The sequence below is a fragment of the Camellia sinensis genome, chromosome 11 (genome assembly GCF_055761805.1).
Source record: "Camellia sinensis isolate YWXY chromosome 11, ASM5576180v1, whole genome shotgun sequence".
In the NCBI taxonomy this organism is placed as follows: domain Eukaryota; kingdom Viridiplantae; phylum Streptophyta; class Magnoliopsida; order Ericales; family Theaceae; genus Camellia; species Camellia sinensis.
The window spans coordinates 124549840-124573861 of record NC_138971.1 but is presented as its reverse complement, the minus strand read 5'-3'; the positions used below and the strand labels follow the sequence as shown (position 1 = coordinate 124573861).

Below are 24022 nucleotides of genomic sequence, written 5' to 3'. Positions count from 1 at the left end.
CACTCCACACCGTCCCTTAAAGCGTAGGGCAATAATATAGTAGAGAAATAAAATCTATTGAATAAACAGAGAAAAAAAAGAAAACAAAAGAAAATTACATTTTTCCTTAAAAAAGCCTAATGTAAAAATGATAATTTTTGTCAGTAAATTTTAATGTAAAATTAACGGAAAAGTCACATTACAATTTGACTAAAATTATAAGAGATAAACCATTATAATTAAAAGTCGACCAATTAATATGGAAGTAAGTATAAAGTGCAAGGGTGTAACCTAATTTATTCTAAAAACAAGCTAGCAATAAATTGAAATAATTATCTCAGCTAGCTAGATAAACTTCAATCTTTGGAAAATTGCAAAGCTATCCCTATATGGATATTTTTATAAGTTGCATTGTATCATATCCGTATTGAGTAGCAATACTTTTCAAGTAATAGTTCTTATTCTTAAATGTATTTTATAATTATTATTTTTTAAATATTAAATAAGTGTTCGGTATTTTGTTGGTGACTCTTTAAGTTTATGATCTATTTTGAAATTAAAATGTGTCAGTTGGTGTATAGGATTATTATAATTCTTATAATGGGTTTGTTAGTTGCAACTTTTTACAAGTTAAAAATTGATAATCAAAACAGAATCTAAATGCACCTATTTTTTTTTTTTTATATTTCTCAATAATTAATTTTCTAAGCTATATTTGCTTTATAAGTTATAAATAGAACTACAATAAATATTCTAAGATAGATTTTCAAATACAAAACAAAATTATATAAATAACTTCATAAGTTGCATCAAACATGAGCAAATGTGGCCAATTCAAAAGAAAAAAAAAAAAAAAAAACCAAATGTAAGTGTAGCTTCAACTGAAGAGAAGAAAAAATTAGAATAATGAGGCTAATGTATGTCAATTAGAAATAATGAGATTGAAGCATGTCAAAATTAGTCAACGTTTGCTTTTACGTAACTTTTAATCCTAATTTTTTTTATGTGATTTTTTAATATTTATAAATTAGAGGCCATAATATGAGGAGTACTACCTACGATAAGATTTAAATTCTTAACCTCTTGGTATGATGTCTGGATTCTGACAAATTTATAAATTTAAAACCTAGTTAACGAGATTTATTAAATAAGATCTCACTTGAAAGTGGACATGGTGTTTTTTCAAGAAACCAAGAGAGATGTCATTAGCTCTGATATGGTGAGATCCGTGTGGCCTTTTGATAGATTTGAGTTTTTGGATGTTGGTGCGAATGGCTTTGCTGGTGGTCTTTTGTGCGTTTGGAATCCAGGAGTCTTCTCTCTTCATAGTAGTTGCTGTTCTAGGAATTTTATTGTGCTAGCTGGGAAGATTAATTCTGAGTTTGAAGGCGTGTTAGTAAACCTCTATGCTCCTAATGATGTTGTAAAAAGAAGGGACTTATAGGATTTGGTCATCAGAATCAAGCCATTGTTTCCCAAACCTTGGTGCATTGGGGGCGATTTTAATGAGATTAGGTGTATGAGTGAGAGGGTTGGTTGTTCCAGGAGAAATGTGGGTATGCAGGATTTTAATAAGTTCATTGACAAGCTTGAAGGGGTGGAGCTATCAATGTTTGGGAGAAGGTTCACTTGGAGCAATTCCAGTGATAACGGTAAATGGAGTCACATTGATAGGTTCATATTAGACTCTAATTGGCTTGCTGTTTTCAATTTTAAATGTTGGGGGCTGCCTAGGTCTGTGTCTGATCATTGTCCTATTATTATGAAGGAAGATAGTAGGAACTGGGGTCCTAAACCTTTCAGGTTCATGAATTGTTGGGTTCTCCACTCTGGGTTTCTGCCTATGGTTGAAAAGGTTTGGCTTGAAGCAGAGGTTGATGGGTGGGCCGGTTTTAAACTGTCCAAAAAGTTGGGTTTCTTAAAGAAGCATCTTAAGGAGTGGAATGTATCTATTTTTGGTAACCTTACATCCCAACTGAAACTTGTTGAGGAGGAGTTCCATCAACTGGACCTGCTAGCTGAGTCTAGAGAGTTGTTGGCAGCTGAGTTATCCAGAAAAGCAGAGTTGAGGGAGCTAATTTGGAAGTTAAGTAAGAGGGTAGAGTGGTTTTGGCTTCAGAAATCCAGGCAAGACTGGGCTCTTAGAGGTGATAAAAATACAAGGTATTTCCATTTGATGGTTAAATGTTGGTAGAACATTAATCTCATTAACTCAGTGGTAGTAAATGGAGTGGTGGTTGATGATCCACTAGCAGTTAAAAGCCAGGTCTGGAATCATTTTAAGAGTGCTTTTTCAGAATCATGGAAGGTTAGGCCAAAATTAGGAGGGGTTTTTCAGACCTTAGATGGTTCCCAGGTTCTTGATCTTGAAAATGAGTTCTCAGAGTCAGAGGTTTGGAGTGCTCTGAAGGCCTGTGATGGGAACAAGGCCTCTGGGCCAGATGGTTTTAATCTTTTGGCTATTAGGAAATGCTGGAAATTTATGAAAGGGGATATCATGTTATTTTTTAAAGAGTTTTTTGCTAATGGAAAGCTGGCCTCTGGCCTTATTTCTTCATTCATTGCTCTCATCCCCAAGTCTGAGAACCCAATAGCCTCAATGACTATAGACCAATTAGTCTTATTGGTTCCATGTACAAGATTCTTGCCAAAGTGTTATCTAGCAGGCTGAAACTTATTATTCCATCTATTATTAGCCCTTCCCAATCAGCTTTTATGAGGGGGAGATTCATTCTTGATGGGGTGCTTGTTGCAAATGAGGTGTTGGATTAGTAGAGGAGTAAAAAGAAGAAAGGGGTGATTATTAAAATCGATTTTGAAAAAGCATATGATTGTATAAAGTGGAATTTCTTATTTAATCTAATGGAAAGTTTTCATTTCGGGCTTAAATGGAGGAATTGGATCAAAAGCTGCGTTACCAAGGCTAGAATTTCTGTGTTAGTTAATGGAAGCCCTACAGATGAGTTTATTCTTGAAAGGGGTTTAAGGCAAGGGGATCCTCTCTCCCCTTTTTTATTTAATATGGTTGTGGAAGGTCTGAATATTTTGATTTTGAGGGCTAGAGAGTTAGGAGTCTTCAAGGGGGCTGTTATTGGGAATGATTTGGTAAAAGTGTCACACCTTCAATTTGCAGATGACACCATATTGTTCTGTGAGGCCAATCAGGAGGAAATTCTTTGTATCAAGAGGTTGCTTTGATGTTTTGAAGTTGTTTCTGGTCTAAAGATTAATTATAGTAAAAGTTCGGTTATTGGTGTTGGTGTGGAGGAGGTTTTTCTGGATCAGGTTGCTGATATCCTTAATTGTTCCAAGGGTGTGCTCCTTATTTCTTTTTTGGGTCTACCTCTTGGTGCTAGCCCTAGACTTAAATCAACTTGGGCCCCTATTGTTAGGAAGTTTAAAGTTAAGCTTGCCAGCTGGAAGAGAAGGCATTTGTCTTTTGGTGGCAGATTATCTTTGATTAAATCTGTCTTGAGTAACCTTCCCGTCTATTACTTATCTTTGTTTAAGATCCCTGAAGGAGTTGCTAAAGACCTTGATCGTATTCAAGCCTCCTTTTTTTGGGGGGGTTCTAACCTTAAGAAAAAGGTGCATTTGGTTAAATGGTCTGACGTTACTAAAGATTTTAGAGTTGGAGGTCTTGGCATTAGGAAAATTAGAGATGTGAATCTATGTCTTTTGGCTAAGTGGTGGTGGAGATTTGGGTGTGTGGAGAAGGCTCTTTGGAAAGATATTATTTGCAGTAAATACAAGTATGCCCTAAAGTCTTGGTTGCCTCCATCTGATTTTCAAACTTATGGCTCTAGAGTTTGGGCTAACATACTGTCAGTAGTTGTATCCAGGCCTAATTTCTTTGATTTTTTGCATTCCCACATTAGTATTGCTTTAGGTGACGGTTATAGGTGCTCTTTTTGGAATGATTCATGGTCTGTTGCTGGTTGCTTGAAATTAGTTTTCCCCAGATTGTATTTGCTTTCTCAGGATAAAGAAGCTTCTGTTTATGATATTTTCAGTAGAAGATCTTCTTCATCTGGGTGGATGTTGAATTTCAGAAGAAACCTTTACTCTTGGGAAGCTGTAGATTTATCTACTCTTGGTCATGTTCTTAACTCTGTCCCAGTATTAAGATCTGGTGTGGAGGATAGACTGGTGTGGACTTTTGGTACGTCAGGGGTCTATTCCGTGAAATCAGCTTATGAGTGGCTTTCCTCAATTGACAGCTTAGGTCTAGTGGTGCCTAGGTTATTATGGAAGGGTATTTCTCCTCCAAAAATGCAGTTCACCTGTTGGTTGGCATGGAGAGGAAGATTAAAAACTTCGGTGCTTTTGCAGAGTTTTGGTGTTTTAGATCCCAATGGCTTCTTTCCGTGCTGCTTTTGTCACTCTAGTGCTGAAGATGTAAGTCATGTCCTTATCCATTGTCGGTTTGCTTGGTGCATTTGGTCTGAAGTGGTTAAGTGGTGGAGTTTGGTGTGGGTTATGCCTCAGAGTATATCTCAGCTTTTGGATTGGTGGGGTGGATTTAAATTTAAGAAAATGCTCAAGTGTATGTGGGATGCACTGCCATCTGTGGTCATGTGGTATGTGTGGAAGGCTAGGAATGAAATTAAATTTTCTGGTTCACAGGTAAACTGGTGTGGTGTCTTTGAATCCATTAAGTTGCATATTGCTTTCTTGGTTAAGTACCATTCTAAGGGGGTGGTTTTCTCAGTTAATGACTTGCTTTTTAATTTGAAATCTATCAGGGGGCTTTGAGTTGTGGTTGTTGCTGCCTTTCCCTTTGTCTGGTTTTCAGTGGTTGCTGCTGTCTAGTTGTTGAGTTGTTCTTCTTGGTGTCTGTTTGCTTATTGTTTCTATTTTGGTTTTCTGCTGCTTGGTCTCTCTCCAACTAGCTTTTGGCTTGTGTTAGCACATGATTGGGTGGCTTCCTTGTGCCAACCTAGTTGGGATGAGTATAGTCTACTATGATGCTGGTAGGACAGCTTTTTTGTTCCTTTATTGATGTCAGATGTAAGGATTTTTTCCTTGGTTCTAATTCAATAAAGTTTTATTTTTGTTGATAAAAAAAAATATATATTAATACATTTCATATTATACTATATTGATATCATATCCGTAGACTTGGTTTGTTTACTTCTTTTTTCTTTTTTCTTTTTTTTTCTTTTTGACGAAGAAGAAACTCATACAAAAGAGATAAACATCAATAAAAAAGGGGAATGTAAAAGGCATTATAGCCAAACTTTATAATTCCAACTAAGTTGGCACTGTAAAACTAATACAATTATATGCTAGCATACCACCAAATTGGTGAGAGACCAACCAACAAAACAACCACAGACACAAAAGAAACAAAACAAAAACCACCTGCCAAAGGCAGCAAAACACTCAACCACACCCACTACACCATCAAAAACCAATCACTCACACCTCAACCCTTTAAGCAAAATCTGACCTGATTGAGATGGTAAATAAAATCATTCACTAGTGTCATAAAAGATTATATACGACATATAAAGTATGTCATAAATATGTTAAAAATGACATTTTACGACATAGAAAATTATGCTGTGAAAGAGTTTTTATGGCATGCATTGCAAGTCATAAAAATTTAATTTTGTTGTAGTGACCAAAAACTGCAACTCTGGTAACCCACTCTTGGACCAAAAGGCAACTCTTGTCTTCACAATTTCCTCCAAATCTACAAAATCAGGTTAACACCCATTGAAAACTAAATCATTCCTTAATTTCCATACAGACTACATCAATGTAAGAGGGACCAACTTCCAAATACATAACTCCTCCTTTTTGAATTTTACACCTGCCCACCATTGCTAAAGCAACTCCACAGACCCAGGGATTGCCCAAATCAAATGCCACCACTTCAAAATCCCTGACCAAACCCTCCAAATCAAAGGACAGTGTAAAAGAATATGGTTGGCAGATTCCTCTTCTAATCTGCAGAAAACACACAATGAATTAGCATTGGTGTCAAGCACTCCAATTTTCTTTAAAAGGTCTGATGTCTTCAATCTGCCCTTCCAACCAAGCCACCAAAAGAACTGAATTTTGGGAGGAGCCACATTCTTTCAAATCGAATTTGTTATCCGAAGAGATGGGCCATTAGCAGCTTCACCATTTTGATAATGATGCCACACTGAAGTGACCTGATGATGATGCCTCCCAATGCAACCAATCTTCTGACGCCAAAGAGATTCTAGGTTATGAAGCACGAGTACGGGGTACGAGTATTGGCATTGGTATGATATGGGTAAGTCGATATGGTAAAATCTAAAAAAAATAAGGTACGGATACGACTTGGTGCGCTTGTAAAAAAATATTTATTCTTAATTTATAGTAATATGAAAATTAATTAAATAGTTTAATTTGTTAAGATCCAACTTATAATTAACATTTATAAAGTAAATGTATAAATCAAAATTAAATGTCAATATGTTAAATAACTTACAAATCATAGTTTAATTTTAAAATCATGCTAAGTATAAAACTAAATATAAATAAAGAAGTCTAGTGAAAAGAGTTTTATTGCTGTAGTAGAAGAAAATATTATTTCAACTGAAATACGGTACGACTTGGGTATATACTAGGTACGTCTAGGTACGCCAAAAATTAAGAAGAAAAAATTTAGATATGTGTTTTGTGTATCCAGTACGTATGCAGAAGTACCATACGAGCTACCATACGCCGGTAAGTACCCAGTACGGACAACATGTTTTTCGAAATAACCATACTTCATAAATTGTACAATTGTACAAGTAAAAATGTTACGATTTTTAATTCTAATCTTTGTGTTTAATTGATTTTGCAAATTCCTTTCCAAAATTGATTCATTTATTTTCTCTCTTTCTGAGTTCGTTGTGTTTGTTTTTTATGTTTTTGTTGTCTTCTTGTGGTATTATCAACTTGGTTTTCTCAAATGATAAAGTTGCAGATTGGGGGGCCCAAGATGGGTTGGCTTTAGATTATGGTTGACCTTGTGGCTATAAGCATGGTGACACAAAGTTTGGTGGCTCGAAATTGAATTGGAAATATTGGCACATTTTTTTTGATCGGCAAAAAAGTTGAATTGGAAAGATGTGTTTGTGTTGGGAAAAGTAAGAGACAAAGCGTGGCCAAAACATGGAAAAATCGTGGTTCAAAATATGGAAGAAAACATGCAAAAGATGTAGTAAGAAGTCAGCAAAATCAGCTGGTCTCGTTTCTCACAATCGCGCCCGCGGTAAAGGACATCGCGCCGGGGCCAAGTCGCGACCAAATCAGCTCCAGAAGTTGGCTCTACATCCCGCAAAGGATGGTCGCGGCCGCGATAATGACCACAGCTGTGACCATGTGGTCCGCAGCAGCGAGAAAGCCCTGCGCCAGGCCTATTTAAGACAGGCTCGGCTGGTTTATTTTGTATCTCTCATACTTATATTCGGAGCACTCTCTCCTAAGTTTTTCTGGATATTTTTATCTTTTGAAAGATCATTTTTATGAGTGAGAAATACATTTGTGAGAGAGAGATCATTTTGTTGTTGAGAGATTTTGCTAAGTGTTTAAGAGTGAACTTTCTAGTGAGGATTTTGTTGTATTACTCTCGTTTGCTTGATGATTCATTAGCAACCAAGAACTTCAAAGCTAATCATCAAGTTGTAATAAGTCCTTCACTCCTTTCGATTGTGAACCTTCTTGGCGGATTCCAAAATTGTAGACTTCGGTGGATTCCGAAGTCATTGGGGTCATGGTGATTCAACAATTGTTAAGGAGGTCCAGTGGAGGAAGAAGAGTGAACCGTAGGTCGAGCAAATATGCGTGAGCCCGGAGTGGCCTTTGTAAGATATCTCTTGTACTCTTTTAATTCATAGTGGATTATTCGCTTGGCCGAGGGCCTGTGATTGTTTATCACAAGTTGGTAGATTTTAATTGTGATTAAGTAAAAAAATATTTTGTGCCGTGGTTGTATTGCTCTTACTCTCTCTCTTGTCTACTTCGATCGTGGTTTTATAATTTTTAATTTAGATTATCTAAATCAACAATCACTTATCACGGGATAAATCTAAATTTTCAAAAGGATTTTTCCAATTAAACTAGATTTTTCAAAAAGAATTTGCAAGCATGTAATTGATTAGGTCGCAACTCACAAGAGTGTTGTGGATCAAACATTTCTAAAGAATATAATCAAGGAAACGTCTAGGATCTTAGAATTAAGATTCTGAAATTTATTTAGAATGAGTCTATATGGTCGAGATTAAATTGATAAAGTGTGAGATTTATAAATAAAATAAATTTAAATTATTAATGATTATTTCTAAATAAATTTTAAGTAAATAATTTTAAATTTATAATACTACTGATATAATCAATTAAGCAAGTGGTGATCATGTAAACGTCGGCTGTGTGCAGAACCAAATCTTAGGATTGGGGACAAAAAAAAAAAAGTTGGAAAATTATTAAATATATTTGGAATATCATGTGATATCGGCCCTGTTTGGTAGAGCTGTGGGAAAGTGCTTATAACTTATGCCTTAACAGCTTATACCTTATAACTATGAACATAAAGCTGATTTCTGACTTATAAATTAAGCTTCTCCTGCCCCACTCAAAGAATAAGCTGATTTCTGACTTACAAAAAGCTATAAGTTGTATTGTTAAGCTAAACCAAACACATCAAAATAGCTTAAATTAAGTTGAAAGTTGAAATAAGCTGAAAAAAAACTGTACCAAACAGGGCCATCATCTACTTTGTATTCTCAATAAATGACAAATAATAATATATTCATTTTGATTGGTTTTAAATTTTTTCAAAACAGTTTTCAAGTTTACACTTGGATAAATTACACTTTGCACCTTTGCACATTGTATCAAATCTCACTCTAACTCTTAGACATGAAATCATGACAGTCAACGTCTTACACTTCTGGTCAAATCTCACATTGGTCTCTGTACATGAAATTATGATAGTTAACCCTCTGTATTTTTGGTCAAATCTCATTTTGGTCTCTATACAAGTGTCAATATCCCCTTTTGTTATTCATCTTTTAAATCTTTAATAGAATCTACTCATGTGATAATCATGTGACTACGACAAGAGGGTAAAAAGGGAAAATCATCTAAATTTTTCACCATTATACACTTTATTACAAAATTTACATTAAAATATGACTCTATTAGGCTAAAACAAAACACAAATTACAAATAATTAAGAAGATGAATTAGGATTTTGCATAAATTGAAATCAAGAAATTTTATTTTTCATGGTAACATATATCATGACCCAACCCTGGTGACTAGGGGGTTCGAAAACATAACAATTAATAACGAAAGTCAATTCTAATTTTAACAAATTAACTGGTGCATACGGAAACGAAAGTAAATAAATTAAATGGGTAAATAAATAATCCAAATACTCAACAATTTTTTTTTTTTAAAAAAAAAATTCATCGGGACTTTTATTTTCCTTTATTGATAATTGGGCAATTATTAAAAAAAAAAAATGTCCGCATTAGGTCCTGTGCTAGTCCCCTTATATGAGGTTCCCACTTTTCCTTACATTTCATCATCTGAAAGGGGATAACAACTATAAACACATAGCAGAGTGAGAAATATTATATCAAGAGTATTAGGCACAAAATCAGCATGGATAATTATTTAGGCTAAAATATTGTGCATTATTTAATTTGAGCTGAACAAATAATTTAAATGGCAGAAATGAATTTCAGAATATAAATAAAATAGTTATAACAACGGTATAGAATAGAACAGAGGTCACGAAAGTGACAATTAGAATAGAGGTCACCGAAGTGACAATCAGAATAGAGGTCAATGGATCGATGACAAACGGCCACAAAGTCACCAATCAGAGGCCAATGGTTATTTAAGTTTTCCAAAGCACGAGACTCCCGTGGTGGTACTCACAAAAATAAATGTTTATATAATCACTGCCAAATAATTTGTAAATTTTAAACAATCATATCCATGAATTTCAATTTAAGTAAATAGAGTTCATAAAATAATTGATGTAAGTGAAACATTAATATAATTTATAAAACATAAATTACATAAAATAAAATGTGGTAACTCAAAATATACGTAAAATATTTTATGATAACTCAAGGTATAATATTACTCACATTTTCTATTATTTCCCGCTCTTCCTCTTATTTTTCGAGCCTTTCTTTAGCCGTTGCCTCCTATTTTTATCTCTTTTCGTTGCTTCTTTACATCCTAGGCAATTCCTACTGATAAACTCCAAAACTTGCTTACTACTCAGAGTCCTTAGGCCAACTGTTGCCACGTTGCTCCTACTCTAATTTACTGCCGCATTTCTATTTTGCTGGTCTTTGAGAGCTGATTCCAGTTGTCTTAACTTTGGCTTAATTTTTCCTTGACCCACTTCCTTTTCTTGATTCCCTTTTGGTCCTCTGATTAAATCACTTACTAATAATTTAGCCCCTATTATTATTATTATTTTTATTTTTTATTTTTTTAATAAACATTAAATGTTTAGCTGACATTGTCATGGTGCTGAAATTAATCAAATATTTGTGAATTACATTTCTCTCCTTCTAAAAAGAAGTTTGTCCTCAAACTTGTCATACCTTAATTTTTGAAAAGAAGTGGGTATTTGTCTCGCATTTATTTTTTGGTTTCCCATGTAACTTCTTCGACATGATGATTCCGCCACAAGACTTTTACGAGGGGTATGGTTTTGTTTCAGAGAACTTGATCACGACAATCGAGAATTTGTATTGGTTGTTCTTCATTAGAGAGATCTTTTTGAACTTCCAGATTTTCATGATCGATAACATGCTCTGAATCTCAAAGGTATCGTTGAAGCATTGAAACATGGAATACATTATGAACATTAGACAATTCAGGTGGTAAGGCAAGGCTATATGCCATAGGGCCAATTCTTTCTAAGATATCAAATGGCCTGATGTAACGTGGGTTTAACTTCCATCATTTCCCAAATCGAATAACTCCTCTTATTGATGAGGTTTTTAGGAAAATATGATCTCCCACTTGAAATTCCAAGTCTCGTCTCCGTGTGTCTGCATAGCTTTTTTGGCTACTCTAGGCGGTGCGAATTTGTTGTTGGATGAGTTGAATTTTGTCACTCGTCATATGCATGATTTCAGGGCCTAATAGCTTTCTATCTTCAACTTCCGTCCAACACAGAGGTAATTAACACTTTTTCCTATATAATGCTTCATATGTTGCCATTTCAATGCTTGTTTGGTAACTATTGTTATAGGCGAACTCTACTAAAGGTAGATGTTCATCCCAATTTCTTTTGAGGTCTAGCACGCACACACGTAACATGTCTTCCAAAGTCTGGATTGTCCTTTTGGATTGTCCATCAGTTTGCAGATGATAAGTAGTGTTGAACTTCAGTGTTGTTCCTAAAGCTTCTTGCAATTTGTTCCAAAAGTGAGATACGAAGCGGGAGTCTCGATCAGACACGATTAAAACTAGGGTGCCATGTAATTGAATGATTTCTTCGATGTATAAAGTGGCAAACTTATTGAGAGAGTACGCGATTTTGACTGGTAGAAAATGCGCCAACTTCGTCAATCGGTCTACTATAACCCATATTGCATCATTGTTCGAGGCTGAATTCCATTCAGGAGTAAGGAGTGGTTACAACGTTCCTGCAAGTCTCTGATGTTTTGCTTTAACACGTTGACAATGTAGGCATTTAGAGATGTGGCTTGCCATGTCTGTTTTCATTCCTGTCCACCAATAGTGTTCCCTCAGATTGTGATACATCTTTGTATTGCCAGGGTGGACTGAAATCCTTAAGCTATGAGATTCCAACGTATAAGGTTTTGCCTTTTACGGATATCGCACAAGATTTGTAAATGTCAGTACCAAGGGCAGAACTACCAGAAAGAAAGACACAGATAGTATATATTGCAAGGGTTCGGGTGTCGATGCTAAGTTGGAAGCAAAGTGTGGTGTAACAAAAGAATGAGTTGAACCAGAGTCAATGAAAACATGAGCTAAATGACCACAGACAGAAAGTGTACCTAACACAACGTTCTCGGTAACCTTCGGGTTTCTAGGCACCAAGGCAAAAGCTCTTCCTTAGCGTTTTTGGCCCTTCTTCACTCCTCCAAGTAGTGTGGGTTTTGGGACTGGTTCAGAGGGGCCTATTATAGGATTGGTAAACTTTGGACAATCTCTCAGCAAGTGGCCAACTTGACCGCATCTAAAGCATGCTCCCGTGTTTTGATGGCATCGTCCCCAATGAGCCCCCCACAAGTAAGACAATTTGGAATGGCGCCACCTTTAGGGTTAGTAGGATTTTGATTGCCTGAATTGGTTAAGCCCCGTATTTACTTTCTTTGGGGGCACAGCACCAGATCTTCTGTTGTCTCTTTCCTAAAATTGCTTCTTTTGTCTCGTTTCCCCATAACGTGAGGCTTTAATTCCCTTTTTCGGGAATGTATGCTCAAACCACCATTTTCGCATAAGTTGGCAATTTCGGAACCTCAATCTTGTTTCTGATGTCATAATCGAAGCCGGCTTCAAACTTTCTAGTTTTTTGGGCTTTAGTTGGAATAACATATGTTGTAAATCGAGCAAGTTACGTGAACTTGCTCTCTTATTCGGCCACAAACATTGTTCCTTGCTTTAGGTGTATGAATTCTGACTCCTTTTGTTTTCGCAGTGAATTTGAAAAGTATTTTTCGTAAAATACCTCTAAGAATCTTGCCCAAGTCACGATTTTTTCTTTTTCTAGGGTAAGAAGCCACTATTCTTGTGCGTTATCTTTGAAAGCGAAAGTGGCAAAGGCCATTTTCTGTCTTGTGATGTAGGGTAGTGCGCGAAAGACTTTCTCCATATCCCTTACCCAGGTTTCTACTATCAGTGGGTTTGAACCGTCGATGAATGAGATGGGTTTCAAATCCTGGAAATGTTTTATTGTAACCGACTCTACCTGGTCTTCCTCTAGACTGTGAGGTCGAATTTTCCATTGACTTGGTTCCCAATACAACACCTATCTCTAAAGTGCCTGTCACGACCCAAACCCGGCCCTATGGGTTTAGCACCGTAACCGGCCAGTAATCCGAGATTACCCAAGGCCTGCAGAACAGTAGTACAGGGCCTGGCGGAAGCCAAAACAGTAATTAAACAATGCCCAATGAGCTTTGACAGTCTGTATGCCAAAAAGATTTTTCATGCATTCGTATATTCACAACAGTACAGGCTATACAAGCATTTACAGACATTCAGTACAGGGATCTAATCCCTTGATAACAGTACAGTACAGTGGATAACAGTCTATACAGTAATACAAAACAGTAACAGGGACCAGCGGGGGAAAAGACACCCCAAGCCATAGCATGGCGAACTCAGAACCTCACAGTGAGGCACTGTGGTTGGCTTGACAAAACTGGAATAACCCTGACGCCTCTAGCTTTGGTCCGGTGCCTGCACACCTACATATATATACGAGCAGTGAGCTAAAGTCCAGTGAATAACATAAAGCGTAAAGGGGTTTAGAATGAATGTCCTTACAGTAATGAAAACAGTTCATTTCAATCAGTATTTCAGTTGCTCAGTACAGTAAACAGTCATATGTGGTACATCCGTTAGCATACCAGTAACAGTAGGTCTTAAAAGACCGAACAGTAATGATGGCCATCAGTCAGTAAACAGTAGTGGCTCCACAAGGGAACCGACAGAGATCTCTGTAACAGTAACAGTAAACAGTAGGTACTAAGGATGCCACAGTACAGTTCAGAAATAGAGGACATACATTCATTCAGTAATACCAGTTCAGTAAACAGTTCAGTTCAGTATTCAAAAGATAATCAGTTGAACATATCTTTACACAATTGTTACTCACAGAGTTTGGGCTACAGTAAGCTAGAGCACGTCTCCCCAGTCGCCAACCCTACACAGTTAACAGATTGAACACACACTAAGCTACACAGCTGGGAAAGATACCAATTAAATCCCTAATTTGCCTCGGTGTGTTCTACATCTATATCCTCCAAAGATGTCTTAAACTAGGCCTAGGAATGCCTAGAATGGGATGAGGATGCAAAGATGTACGCAAAAAGCAGTTTCAGAATTTAGCAGAAAAACAGAGTCCTGCTGGAGCTCAGGTTTCCCCGCTCGAGCGGTTATGCAACAAAGGTACATGCTCGAGCGTCAACTTTTCCGCTCGAGCGTACTGTAAAAGTACTGGATGGGTGAAATCTCCCCTCGACGAGCGCTCGACGCCCGCTCGATCGTGAGACACATGACTCCGCTCGAGCGCCCAATCCTCCGCTCGAGCGGACTGTAAAATAGGGCAGAGATACTGGATGCTCGGATTCCCCGCTCGAGCGTCTCTTACCCCGCTCGAGCGGAAGTGCAAAATCTGGAGATTCCAGATTGCACCTCCAAGCCAAAAACCAAGTTCAAAAGCATCAAAACCGATCCTCTTGGGCTGAATTTCCAGAAAACAGTTGTAAACATATAAAATATCATAGTTCAAAACTCAATTTGAGAAATCAAAGCCCAAGGGTGTTTAATTGAAACCCAATTTCAAACCATTTTTCAAGAACAATATGAACATTCAAACATGCATGAATTCAAATCATTTTGAAGTTCCAAATTGATGCTCAAAGGAGCCAATTGTTTCCAAAACATGATGAAATCATGGACTTGAACATAATTGTGAACATGCAAGCAATATTTTGCCATGAACTCAACTCAAACTCCAACAACACTAACATGCATGCATGAAATATGCTCTAAATCAACAACCATGAACCAATTCTAGACTTATTTCACTAGAGGCTCAAGAATCTTGCATGAATAAGCTTAAACACAACAAGGGGGGGGGGGGGGTTGAAATCCTTACCTAGAGCTTCAATTACAAGGTGAGAAAGCTTAATTTGCAACCTATACTCCAATTCCTTCAATTACCAAAATGTTGTCATTTTTGGATTTGTAGACTGTTGTTCATCGAAGTTTTGCAGTAGCAGATAATCTTGGTGAAGTTTCTGCAAATGCACAGGTTATAGATTTCCTATCATATGCAGTGTATTGTGCTTTGTATCTTATTTATATAACTGAAATGATCTTTGGTTGGGTTTCTGATTCAAACAGTGTGCTTCGATAGCCTTGGTCTTATGCTTGTGCCTTGAACATTTTGTTCAGAAACAATCTAAGGTTTTTACTTTTCATCTTCAGATTTTAAATAAGTTCCATAGTGCCACTGTTAATCTTCATCATATTGATATTCTATGATCGTCCCTGCCTTTTGTGATAGCAAAGTTGACCATATTGTACATCTTACTACTGCAATTCAACATTGTAGAATTCTTTTCCCCTGTTTACATTATATTGCAATATGTTTAATATTGATTAGTTTGCTAAAAATTTCTGTTTTATATAACATGTGCTCCCCATGAATATGTGATTGAAAGGTATAAAAAATTTATGACTTTTTAACTGATGTGATGTATCCAATTTGCTGATGTGATGATGGCACTTATGCTTTACTTGGCTCCCTAATTGATAATTTTTCATTAATATGAAAGGTTGCAAGCAAGTTTGCCTTTTGTTGTGTGCCCAATCTTCTCAGCAATCGACCTCATTGGAGTTTATCAAGGTTTGAAGCATGTTCATCTACAGACATTAACTAAGGTTGGCCTTTTATGCTTGTACTAAACTAACAGTCATTCTGTTGACATTATTGGGTGTGTATATGAGAACTTCAATAAAGGTGTTGCTCACATATTGAGACTACTTTGTGTTTTTAAAGAATGTAAATTTTGCTCCCTATTTGATGAGTTCCCCTCATGTACTATCTCGAGTTTTTGGCTTTAGTCTCCCATAGGTAAGTTGTGCCTGACAAGCTAATGCTCAAAAAATGTTTTATTGATAGATTCCTAAAAATGTTTGGATATCATGCCTCCATTAGATAACTTGTTTATGCATTACATTCTCTTGATTTTTTTTTCCTTCATTAATCAACCCTTTTTTTTTTGGTTGTCTTGCTATCAAAATTCAAAACCAGTTTCAATAGGTAATCAGTAATTACTGTGCCATTGCCTGCAACAAACCACATCATTTTTATTGTGCCATTGCTTGCTTCAAGCCACCCACAGAAACAAATTCCCCAACTCCTTTGTGTGATGTTCTTGGAAATAAGTCCCCGTTGGAGTACATATTCTCCAACAATGCTCCATTGTTTCAGGGATGAAGGAAATGTCTGTATTCTCTTTAGAATGCTTTGTAGTATTGCTTCTTATTATCCATTTCTCGTTGTCAAGATAGGCTTGAGATTATAATTAATACTTGGATTCAGTTGGGATGTATTCCTTCACCAACAGATGTGAGTGAAGAGGAAGGTATTGATTTCATGTGGAACAAAGGTGAGGTCTTGCACCTTAATTTTTCCATAAATATGTTTATTGCTTTTATATGGGGTGCTTTAGAATTGGATACTGGCATTTAGTGAGATTTGGATTAGGCAGAGGATCGTGGCCCATAAGAATTGGTTGCTTAAACCCCAAAAGTCAATTACCAAGGTTGTCGATGATGACTATGCGATCTTTGAATAATGAAGACTTTTATTTCATATGTCCGGAGATCCTTTGCAGTGGAATGGAAAAAACTTGGCAAGTGAGTATATTATGACCTGTCTGGCCCTCCTTCCTTACCTTGCTTATGATCTGTCTGGCCCTGTAGTTTGCGCATTTGGGTTCTTCTGCTACTTTCCATAAATTGGTTTATTCCACTATTTCTTGTGTTTAATTATTCTGTTACTAACGTGTGTTTAGGTCAAGAATTCAAACAGAGCATCGGTTATCAGTTATTGAGGTACTCTTTTCTGGATAATGTTGTTACCTGTATATTTTTTTTATTGTTGTACCTTTTCCACACCAAAAGATTCATGTTCTCTACTTTTCCTTCTAAACCCGTATCAAAGATTGACCTTTTCTCTCTTAAAAATCACAGGTGTTCCTCTGTTTTTGATGCCAATATCCACACACCAGGTTTTTCCCATTTAAATCCACATATATGTGTCTCTTTGTGTTTTTATGTATATATTTTTGGTTGAAGGGTTATTGAGAGTATGGTGTTTTGAATTGCTTTAGTTTCTCAACTTTATGGGGAGATCCTAGAAGAGAATGGTATTGACTTGGCAGAAATGAAGGTTTTGAGGAGGAAAATGGAGGAGATAGCAATCTTTGTAAAGCAGGGCAGTACTACCACTTAATTTGCCCAATTAGTTAAAAGTACATTAAACATGGTGTGTTATATATTTGTTTATTAAAACAGAAGAAAAGTGGATTGGATCATTCTTTTTTCTTCCAGTATAAATGTTTATTTATGTTTTGCTTTTCTTTTTACTGTAGTGCAAAGGTGGGGATTCAGAGGAGAAGAGCTTATCCCTTTATATCACTGCAAATGGGTAAATTGTCCGTATTTCTTTTATTATTTTTTTCTGTTTTCTTGCTTGGCAAAACCCTATATACATGCAGTAGCTGCAAGTAATGGATATTTTCCACCAAACATCTCATCCACATCTCTGTCACTAAACCTTATTTTAGATTGGAGACGTAGACTCTTTCGGTATGATATACAACTTCTTTATTTCAATCCATGAATACAAGAGAAAGAAATGCCTTCATTTAAAGTTGCTTTTATTAATCCTAACTTACAATTTTCTCAAGCGAACGATGAATCCTGGGTAATTTTTAGCAGCTGATAATCCTTCTATTTTGATTTTTGTTTCTAGGCTCATGTCCCCACAAAGTAAATTTAGATATCATGTAAAAGGTTTTGAAACTAATAGAGAACACTAATATAGTTTCCTATAAATAAAAAAAATTATCCTGATCTGATCCCAAGTTCCTATTTATTTGATATTAATTTCTCCTTTGATTTTTCAATTGAGAACGTTGACTATTTTTTTATGATTTGTCCAATAAACAGAAGGAAAATACTACTACTCTAGTACATATATTGTTTGTTTATTTTTTTCCTTTATTGGTAACAAATGAAATTTTATTAAAGAAAATAAAAAGTGGAATCCCCTTAAAAGGAGGAGAAACCGAAGCCTAAAATGAGGACAAATCTCCCATAAAGAATCAATTTCCTCGAACTTATGCACTCTAGTACATATATTGTTAAAGGAACTAATCTCATGATTACTCTTGATCAGATTAAATTGTCCAGAAGCAACCATGCAAAGTTTACAGTTGGCTCGCCAACACGCATCAAGTGAACATGAACGTTTAGTTTATGAGGGATGGATCTTATATGATATGGGTCATTGTGAGGAAGGGCTACGGAAAGCAGAGGACTCTACAAGTCTTATGAGATCTTTTGAGGCCTTCTTTTTGAAAGCCTATGCATTGGCAGATTCTAGCCATGGTTCATTTTGTTCTTCTACTGTCATATCACTTCTTCAAGATGCCTTGAAGTGCCCTTCAGATCGGCTTCGAAAGGGTCAGGTATGGTTTTCTCTTACCCTATATTTCATCGAGGCTGCAACTTGCAATACAATTAATCATTATGGAATAGTCATCTAGAATAGTAGTTACGCTCCGTTTGTTTGGGTGGAAAGTGTTTTTTGGAAAACTTTTTCCATATTTTCTGGCATTTGTACGATGGAAAATGAAAGTCAATAGAAAAAAAACTTTTGAGTGGAAAAATGTTTTCCACTGTTGAAAGGTGGGAAATGTTTTCTAAACTACAGTCTTACCAATGTCACCACACTACTGCTGCTACCACCTCCACCACAACTGCAACCCCAACCTCACCACTACCACTATCAACCAGACATTGGAAAATGTTTTCTACAGATTTGAAAAAAAAAATTCCACTGAGCTTTAATTGGAAACATCACAGCAGGAATGAAACTAGAACTCGGTTATGTGGGGAAGAAAGGCAAAACATATATGAAGACACTACAAAATAGATTTTAATCTGTAATTAGATGGAATGGAATAATAGAGTAAGAGTTGAGTGACAGGACTACGATTTGAGGAAGTCATATGGTAACTGGTAATCAGAATTTAGCCGACGATAAAAAACTAAAGGATTCATCCACTAAAATAGCATAACAAGGCAACAAAGTAACATTCTTTCAAGAAAAGTTCTATGAAAAAGGTAATCATTTGTTAGAAAGAGGGGATTATGGGAGATTTTCAACTTTGAGCATGTTCAAAGCAAATTTGAGAAAAAAATAATTCTAGTCTCATCAAATTTAGATTCAAACTACATAGATTTTGACTATTGACAAATATCTGGATTGATTGAACTTGAGTAAGACTAAAATCCAAGCTGCACAATTATCAACTAACAAGTACATTGCTGATTTAGAGATTTTTTCTTCACTTCAATCTGTTCCTGTAGCATAGCATAAAATAATGAAAATAAAAAATAAATAAACCAAAATTTCTAATATTGGCTAATCCTTGTCTGATTGTTGAAATTTTCAGGCTCTGAACAATCTTGGAAGTGTTTATGTTGACTGTGGAAAACTAGACTTGGCAGCTGATTGCTACGTTGATGCCCTTAAAATCCGGCACACCCGAGCACACCAGGGTCTTGCTCGGGTCCACTTTCTCAGAAACAATAAGACCGCTGCATATGAGGAAATGACTAAACTGATTGAGAAGGCTCAGAACAATGTGTCTGCCTATGAGAAGAGGTCAGAATACAGTGAACGTGAACGCACAAAGGCTGATCTAGAGATGGTCACTCATTTAGATCCCCTCCGCGTCTATCCTTACAGATATCGGGCTGCAGGTTAGACATTTTCCTACAGTTTCTTTAGTAAATTTTAAGGCTTTCTATTTGATGTTGCCATGAAGCAAGCTCAAAAGTACCTGTTAGTTCCTCAACACCGTAGGTTTTGATGTGTGTGTGTGTGTGTGTGTGTGTGTGTGTGTTCTCTCTACAAGGAAAATGATTTTGGTTGGAACCAGAAGTCATGAATTTTATTTGTTGTATTTCAAATAATTTTGGACCCTTTGATTTGAAGATCACATCCCTCACTTTTTGAGAGCGATCAAATATTTTTTTAAAAAAAATGATTCTTCTTTTTCTTCGCCAAAGCTTGGTAGTCCGAATTTTCATAGCCCGAATAGCTCGAATGTCTCAAAACGACGTCGTTTTAAAACAACATCGTTTTGGGGATAAAACGACGTCGTTTTGATACATTCGAGCCATTTGGATGACACAAATTCAAGCTACCAAACATTTTTCTTAACATTATTGTCGTGTAAAGTTGTTTTCATGTTATTTGGTATTGAACCGGATTGTGTTTTTTTGTTTTTGGGTTTGGTTAGAGTTGATGGACAACCACAAGGAAAAAGAAGCGATAGCGGAATTGTCAAGAGCGATTGCATTCAAAGCGGACCTCAACCTGCTACACTTGAGGGCAGCATTTCACGAGCATATCAGTGATGTTATGGGTGCCTTGCGAGACTATCGAGTTGCTTTCTCTGTTGACCCAAGCCATGAGATGCTGGAACTTCACGGCAGTCGAGAACCATGAACCCCCAAAACACAAAATAGAATAAAATTTCATGGACTGTCCATGTTTATCTTCTTTATAATTTTTTGGTAATCAATATCATGGACTGTCCTCACCACTGTTTCCTTCATACTTTTCCAAATGGCATGGATTCATCAAGAATCAACACTTAAAACTACGGTAGAGTGAGTGTTAATTTATTTAGGAATGGATTAGCTACTGCATGGATTGAACTTATTGGATTTTTTTCTTGAAGGATATTGTATTGGGTACTATTATAGATGTGAGGGAATAGTAATCTCACAGATATATGTATGTACAAAGTTTTATTCATTATTGCTATTTTATAGGTATATTTTTAAAGTTAAATCTTACAAAATTAGTAGTTTAAAAAAAAAAAGGAAAAAAATCTATTGCGGCGTTTTTCAAAACGTCACTATAGTTATATTTTTAAAATAACAAAAAAGCTATTACGACGTTTTTGAAGTGTTGCTGAATGCCTGTGTGACGTCATATTACCGTTGGCTGCCACATTTAGCGGCGTTTATAATACTAATTTTACGACATTTTTAAAGTGTCATAAACTTATAGCAACGGTTGCGTCCTCAACGTTTGGTGATAAGCGTCACTAAAGGAATTAGCGGCGTTTTTCATAAACGCCGCTAAAAGTCATTTTTCCAGCAGTGTTAGAACCTTAAATCTTGAAACTATAATTACTAAATATAATTACAATTTACAGTTTCAAAGTCAAGCCAATTTTTTTGAACTATAATTACTAAATATAACTCTATATATTTATATACATTTAAAAATATATATAATGTTTAAAATAAAATAAATTATCAATATGACTAAATTATATATGTATATATATAACATCACATATATCAATATAACTAATTAATCTCTTCTATATATCTCCATAGTTTGATGGAAAACGACCTTATTTCATGCATTACGTAAACAAAAAATAGAAATAGAATTGAATCCTATGATTCACTTATTTTTCGATTCAAGAGAACAATTCGAACCGTATTTTTTTGAAACTCGTATCAAATTATATGAATCAAATCGGATGATTCTAACAACCATGAATGTAATAGCTAGCACTGAAATGAGACCCAAAAAAAAAAGTGGTAGAGAAAGTTGTGAAGAAGATACCTCCTCATTCTGTGCAGGTTGAGCAGTCGATTGTCGTGTTGATGATACTGAATCAGCCTAAAATTGTAGTAAAAGAGAAGGTGGTCCAAAACAAACACAGATTCCAAAACAAAACAAACACACAGATTCCAAAACAAACAGAACAGATCTGTTGGTCCAAAACAAACAAACAGAATAGATCTGTTCGATCAGTGCAGAGATGAGAGATCAGGGAGAGAGAGAGAGAGAGAGAGAGAGAGAGAGAGGCAGAGGCTTACCTATGAGTCGATCGGTGCAGAGATGCAAAACCAGAGAGTGAGACTGATGAGATGAGAGAGTGAGGGAGACAGATCAGATCAGAGAGATATTTGATATATATATGTGTGTATATATATATAAAACAAAAAAAAATAACGATCGGAGCGAGAGAGAGAGAGAGAGAGACAGAGATTGAGAGAGAGAGTTTACCTGTGAGTAGATCGGCAGTGCGATGATCGGTGCGATGAGATGAACAACGAGAAGGTCAGAGAGTGATCGGTGCAGATATGAAGAACAACGAAACGAAAGAGTGAGAGAGAGAGACAGTGATGAGTTGAACTTGAGATGAGACTGGTGGGAGAGTGAAGAGACGATTAGGGTTTTTTCATTTTGGTAGAAATTAGGGATTTTTGGTTCTAAGAGATTGGGGATTTTGGGGGGCGCGGGAATGGAAAAAAATGGGGGAACCGAGCGGGCGGGATTGGGAAAAAATAATAATAATAATAATAATTTTCAACATAGATGAATATTTAAATAATAAAAATAAACAAATAATAATTTTCATTTTCATCATAAATGCATATTTAATGAATGAAAAATTATTATTATTATTTTTTATTTGGTAGAAGTAAGGATAATATTTTAATGAAAAATATTTTCTATTAAGAGTGATGAGTGAGAGAGAGAGACGGAGAGAGAGAGAAACAAACAGACAAAGAGAGAAAGAGATAGAGAGAGGGAGACAGAAAAAGAGAGAAACAAAAAAAGAGAGAGAAGCAAGAGATGAGCGATGCAAAAAGAGAGAGAAAGAGAGCGAAAAAAGATGAACGAGAGAGAGAATAGAAAAATAGAAAGATAGAGAGAAGAGAGATGAGCGAGAGAGAGAGAGACAGAGAGAGAGAGAGAAAAAAGAGAGATGAGCGAGAGAGACAGAGAGAAAAGAGATCAGAGAGATAGAGAGAAGAGAGATGAGCGAGAAAGACAGAGAGAGAAGACAGATGAGAGGGATAGAGAGAACAAAGATGAACGAAAGACACACAGACAGATAGACAAACAGACAGAAAGAAGAGTGATGAGTGAAAGAGATAAAGAGAGAAAGAGAAGAATGGTGGTAGTTGAATGGCATTTGCAGTAGTGGTAAATGTGGTAGAGAAGATGGGTGGTGAGAGAGAGAGATGAGTAAGAGACGAATAGAGAAAAGAGATAGAGAGACAGAGAAAGAGACAAAGTGATGAATGATAAAGAGACAAAGTGGTCGCTAAAAGTGCATTTTCTTGTAGTGGATCGATAAATCGAAAGGGAGCTCAATAAATAAAGAAGAGATGATGGGAAGAGTGAGTAAGGCGAACACAGTGGGGGAGAGAGACAGACAGACATGAAGACAGAGAGAGAGAAGAGTGATGAGTGAGAGAGAGAGAGAGACGGAGAGAGAGAGAGAGATAAGAGAGATAGACAGAAAAAGAGAGAGAAACAAGAGATGAGCAAGAGATAAACTAAAAGATAGAGAAAGAAAGTGAAAAGAGATTAACGAAAGAGACATAGAAAAAAAAAGAGACAGAGAGAGTGGTAGTGGTAGTGGTCATAGTTCCACCGATTGATTTAAGTATGGTGTTTGTTTTGAGCTTTCAAATCATAATTCTACATCCATTTTTCAAAACTCAATTCAAAATATAATCATTACTTTTCGAAACTCATAACCAAATACATAATTCAAAACTCTTTTCAAAGCTTAATTCAAATCAATTTTTTAAATATTTAAATATTTAAATATTTTAAAAATATTTTAATTTTGTGAGATACAGATAAAGAAGAGAGACAGAGATAGAGTGATGAACGAGAGAGAGAGAGAGAGAGACATAGTGGTTGCTAAAAGTGTATTTTTTTATAGTGGATCGATAAATCGAGAAAGAGCTCGATAAATAGAGAAGATGGGAGTAAGAGTGTAAGCAAGGTGAACATAGTGAGGGATAAATAGACAAATAGACAAGTAGACAGAGAGAGAGAGAGAGAAGAGTGATGAGCGAGAGAGAGACAGGGAGAGAGAGAGATAGATAGAAAAAGAGATACAGAGAGAAAAAGAGAGAGAGAGAGGGAGAGACAGAAAAAGAGAGAGAAACAAGAGATAAGCGAGAGATAGACAAAAAAAGAGAG

The 24022-nt window shown here is 36.0% G+C and overlaps 2 protein-coding genes and 1 long non-coding RNA gene across 3 annotated transcripts; all 3 read left to right on the top strand.

Annotated features, from left to right (window-relative positions):
- The first annotated feature begins 1498 nt into the window (after positions 1–1498).
- Positions 1499–2650, top strand: LOC145802606 (uncharacterized). The gene is made up of 2 exons (XM_082895365.1): positions 1499–2077; positions 2174–2650. Exons 1-2 carry the CDS (start codon positions 1499–1501, stop codon positions 2648–2650), a joined length of 1056 nt encoding a protein of 351 aa, XP_082751491.1.
- A 4563-nt stretch (positions 2651–7213) lies between these two features.
- Positions 7214–15750, top strand: LOC145802116 (uncharacterized). The gene is made up of 4 exons (XR_014344468.1): positions 7214–7808; positions 14930–14992; positions 15085–15147; positions 15519–15750. It is a non-coding gene; the product is annotated as an uncharacterized LOC145802116 (long non-coding RNA).
- Positions 15751–17099: 1349 nt separating this feature from the next.
- LOC145788863 (ETO1-like protein 1) lies at positions 17100–20755 on the top strand. Its single transcript, XM_082894657.1, has 5 exons — positions 17100–17236; positions 17343–17398; positions 18152–18443; positions 19434–19743; positions 20286–20755. Exons 1-5 carry the CDS (start codon positions 17234–17236, stop codon positions 20492–20494), a joined length of 870 nt encoding a protein of 289 aa, XP_082750783.1. The 5' UTR covers positions 17100–17233; the 3' UTR covers positions 20495–20755.
- Positions 20756–24022: the final 3267 nt, after the last annotated feature.